The sequence below is a fragment of the Lactuca serriola genome, chromosome 9 (genome assembly GCF_051521515.1).
Source record: "Lactuca serriola cultivar US96UC23 chromosome 9, Lser_US96UC23_V15, whole genome shotgun sequence".
NCBI classification, from domain to species: Eukaryota; Viridiplantae; Streptophyta; class Magnoliopsida; order Asterales; family Asteraceae; genus Lactuca; species Lactuca serriola.
The window spans coordinates 106,120,575-106,125,548 of NC_136416.1; the positions used below are offsets into that span (position 1 = coordinate 106,120,575).

The 4,974-nt window shown below is 33.6% G+C and overlaps 1 protein-coding gene across 1 annotated transcript; it reads right to left on the reverse strand.

The window, feature by feature from the left end:
• Window positions 1-571: 571 nt before the first annotated feature.
• On the reverse strand, window positions 572-2,115 carry LOC145076014 (uncharacterized). Its single transcript, XM_079022043.1, has 4 exons — window positions 1,861-2,115; window positions 1,392-1,753; window positions 1,067-1,313; window positions 572-817 (listed from the first exon to the last, which is right to left on the reverse strand). Exons 1-4 carry the CDS (start codon window positions 2,113-2,115, stop codon window positions 572-574), a joined length of 1,110 nt encoding a protein of 369 aa, XP_078878169.1.
• Between the last annotated feature and the right edge of the window lie 2,859 nt (window positions 2,116-4,974).

Consider the following 4,974-nt stretch of genomic DNA (forward strand, 5'->3'; position numbering starts at 1 on the left):
ATCCAACGCTCTACTTTTAGTTCTCGGGTTCTTGGGAAATTATGAGTTTTCAAATGATCCTCCCAATATATATATATATATATATATATATATATATATATATATATATATATATATATATATCAAGGTTGTCAGGATCAGGATCGTATGTAGGATCGTTTTTTGGTTTGCAAGATCGGGATCGGGATCCTAAAATCCTAGAAAAAAAACATAATTTTAACATGAAAAATATCTCCAACATCAAGTTTTCCATTCTAAAGCTACAAAAAGATTAGTCACAACATAAGTACCATTTAATATAGTCTATGTTAACAAAAAGTACTACATCCAAATCATCCTCGTGTTCTAAATTCAATATAAATTTAAAATATTAGTCACAACAAAAACACCATTTAATCTAGTCCAACATAACAAACTGTGTATCCAAATCATAGTCCTCTTCTAAATCCAAAATATCTTCTCATAAATCTCTTCCATCACCTGCACCTGCAATTAAATGTAACCAAGACATATCAAACTAAAAGTTAGAACGTTCATTTATAATTTTAAAATAATGGAATAAAAAAATAACTCATGAAATTGATCTCTTATAGCCCTTTTGAGGAAAATCATCATCTTCATTAACATCATGATTAGAAGACATTTTTTCAGTAATCCACTCATCGTTAAAACTAATTTCATGAAGATTTAATGGCTCAAGTCCATCATGCCCTTTTGCTTTATTTTCATGTCTTCCATTCAGCTTCAAGTTGTACATAACATACACACGATCATTCATCTTTTGTTGTTGTAGTTGGTTTCTTCTCTTAGAATGTACCTATATACCACATAAAGAAAAACCCAAATTATTATATAAGGATATATTAAAAGTAACATTAACACATAATGTCGTTATTTTTTACTGATAAGTTAACACCTCAAAGGCACTCCAATTCCTCTCATAACTGGATGAAGAACATGTCTAGCTCAATATTCTCATTGCAAAAAATTTCAGCTCGGGCGTGTCATCTCCATAGGAATCCCACCAATCAACCGGATATTTTTCTTTCCTTATTAGCTTAGCTACATTAAAACCAAAGAGACCTCTTGCATTCGTGAATTGATCAAACTGACAATCAATGATCTTCGTTAGGTTCTTATCAGTACCACACATTCTTTCTAGGCACATGTAAAATCCACCTTTGATCCAACCATTTTTCTTGAAATCATCGCTATATTGCATCTGTGGGTTCAAGTAATAACCTGCCACATGTTTTGCCCTATTCATTTGATTATACCATCTATCATCAATGATATCATCAATAGTTCCATACCTGAAAATATATGTAAAATATATGAGTTGTTGGTCTAAAATTAATTCTGAAAATATAAACAAATAGCAAAAAAATTACCTTGTTTGGATATCTTTGAAGTTTTCTTTAATTTCCTTCTTTTCATTAACCAAGGCTTGGTAAATGAAACCCATAGCTGGTTTAGAATCTGAACCAACCAATCGAAGAACCGTCATTAAGGGTTCCGCGGCCCTAAGACATGTGATAGCTGATGACGAAAATCCTGCAGTGTCCATAACTATATCCTCAACATATATTCCGGTGTTATTCCTTGCATAGTTAGTAGACAACCATTTTTCAGATGGAAAAAACGAGATCAATGCACCTTTCAGCTCAAACAAGTGACCAAGTGTAAGATAAGATGCGACAAATCTTGTTGCTCCAGGCCTAAGAAGCTCTTTCCCTTTTGTAACCTTGTTGCTCTTTCAACAAACAAATTAGTCATGACCTATAATAAATTAAACTTGTTATAACTTATAACTTATAATCAATAAAGTAACTTATATAAAAAAAATAAAAAGGTAAGAACCAATTGTAACCTATTATAGAAGAAACTTGTTATCTTTCTTCCCTTTGTAATTGCCACCTTATGTTCTTCAATGTTTTTCTCAAAATCCCCTAACATTAGATCTATACAATGAGTTGCACATGGTGTCCAAAATAGTTTCTTTCTCTTTTGTATCAACATCTCCCTAGAAGCATTATCGGTGACCACCTGAACAACATTTTCTTCACCTATTTTTTCAACAAAGTCATCTAACATTGCAAATACTTTCTCCTCCATCTTGATAATGTAAGATGTGTCAATTGCTGCTAAAAATATAGTTCCTCTAGGACTATTTACAAGAAAAGTACATATTGACCGGTTTTTTCGATCACTCAATCCATCACTCATAAGTATGCAACCGGTCTTCTTTCACTCGTTTTTGTAATCTTCCATTAATGATTTGGTGTAATCAACTTCCTTTTTCAACATTGTGACCTGTATTTCATGGTAAGAAGGAGGATTAAGGCCTCTCCCAAATTCATCAACCATTTCTATCACTTTTTGAAACTCATAAATTTTTACACAGTTAAAAGGGACGACACTTATGTAGAAAAACCTTGAAATTTCTTGGCAAACTCTTTCACGTTCTTCCTTCTTGAAAATAGAATTCATTGTGCTTTGAACCTTTCCTTTTTTTATCACATTGTTTTCCTAGTTATTTCCTGTAGCTTGCCTCTTATAGACCTCATCATATATAGTGGCTGAAAATGCACCTCTCTTTTTCTTTGTTAGCATATCATTCTCTTCCAATAACCAACAAAATTTAAGCCAAACATTTTCACGAACATTATCACAAGGCATGACATTATTACATGTGTGAGCTAAATGGTGTTTGAATCTGAAAAGCCCACCAAAGCATAAAGAGTTACAAAATTTCCACTTGACTTTCCGATCATGCAAATCTAAACCATGCAGCCAAACAATATTAGTTCTAGTGCCGTTAGCATTTTTTCTCATTTTACTTGTTGTTAAAGGTTCACAAGTAGTTGTTAGAGGTTATGTAGAACTACTCTCCATGGTGTTTGAAGAAAAAATGAGCATAATTGTTATAAAAAAATTGAATCAAAGTTGGAAAGTTGAAACAAATAATCTAGTAAATGGCTTTATGCTACCGTGACATGAAAGTAAAGAAAAGAAACAAATATTATGTGAAAAAACTAATAATCACTTCCAATCTTCCATTCTCGTATCAGTTTGTGATTAATCTTGAAAGTTAAAACTTGAAACAGATAATGAAATCTAAACTACTATGGCCAGATATTGAAAGAAAAACGAACATCAAGCCTTATGTGGCAATTCATGGAACAAAAAAGAGGAAGAAAGTTGCAAATATCATGCTCTGTAACAGCTTGTGTCCCACATTCAACTAACTTGTAAACAATAAGGTAGAATTCTAAGCAATGTACTAACTTCGATTTATATTTAAGCAAAATCATATTATTGATGTACAATGTGGTCAATGTCTGAGAAAATCGATAGAAAAGAAGAAATCTCATAACCATCAAATTTATGTATAAGCAAAATCGAAACTCACACAATTGTTGGACAGTCGACACTAACCTTTTACATGATCTTTGAGGTTGATTTTCTCATAGTTGTCATCAATGCTTCATCTGTTCATCAACAGAAGAAAAAGGGAATGTGGGAAATGATTCTAGGGTTACAATGTTACACTTCTCGACTTCTCGTTTTTGTTTGAATGATAGCTGATTGTGTAATCAAGAAAAGGGAATAAGCCAAAGGAGTAAAGAATAAATCCAATTTAAAATGGAGAGTAGGATTAGATCGGATCCCGATCCTATGATCCAACTCCAGATCCTACCTCAAACACGATCCCTATACAATCCTGGTCGTTTTTAATACCTAGGATCATAGGATCATGCGATCCTACGATCCGGATCACAATTTTGACAACCTTGATATATATATATATATATATATATATATATATATATATATATATATATATATATAAATATATACATATATATATATATATACATATATATCTATATATATTAAATGTGCCTTGAGCATTTGAATAATTATGACGACACACATGTTTATGATGACACACTTGGATGCAATGGTACCCTTAGATTTAATGACACACTTGGATTCAATGACCCAGTTGGATGTGATGACACACTTGGATGCGATGGCATACTTGGATACGATGACACTGATATATGATGACACTCATTAGGATGTAGGATCTGACAAAAGACTAGAACATTGAAAGAGGTTCCATGCATTAGAGGTGCCCCTCAAAGGAACCTCGAAGAAGTGTCATGCATAGGAGGTGCCACTCAATGGAACCTCGAAGATGTTTCATGGCAGGAGGTGTCACAAAGTGACAGGAGGTACCACTCAATGGAACCTTGAATATATTCTATACACAAGAGGTTATACCAAGTGTGAAGGTGCCACTCAATGTCACACTATTGCACCGTCATGGTACCTCGCTGATGTGTCATGCACTGGAGGTGCCACAAAGTGATAGAAGGTGCTAGTACGTGACAATGGGTTCCATGCAATGTCATCTTGTGTGCCAATGGTGGGATTGTTGATGCTCTTATAATGCATATCAAGCATTATTGATCTATAAGTTACTACATGGACAATTGTGATTGGTTGACACCATTCATGGGCATCTCATCCCTTGGGCTTGGCCCATTAGGGTTTTATGTCTAGTCCATTCACTATAAATAGGTATGTTTCCTAGTCATTAGAAAGTTTCTTGTATTCTAGAGTGATAGGCGAATCTCTATTGAATTATACTTGTAACCTCTGTTTGAGAGCTCATAAATAAAGAAATACACCTCCTTCCTGTAAATGTATGTCACCTTGACCAAATCACGTAAATACTTTGTATTTTGTGCTTTTAGTTTTGCTTCTTTTCCACTTTACTACCTAAAAATTAGTATCATAGATGTGTTTTGTGTTCCTGTGATTTAAGATGTCTACTCACAAGTTTGATTTGGAGAAATTCAATGGTCTAAATGACTTCACTTTATGGAAGGTAAATATGGCGACTCTTCTGGTTCAACAAGGATATGCGGCCACACTAGAATGAGAGGAAAAACTGCCAAAGGA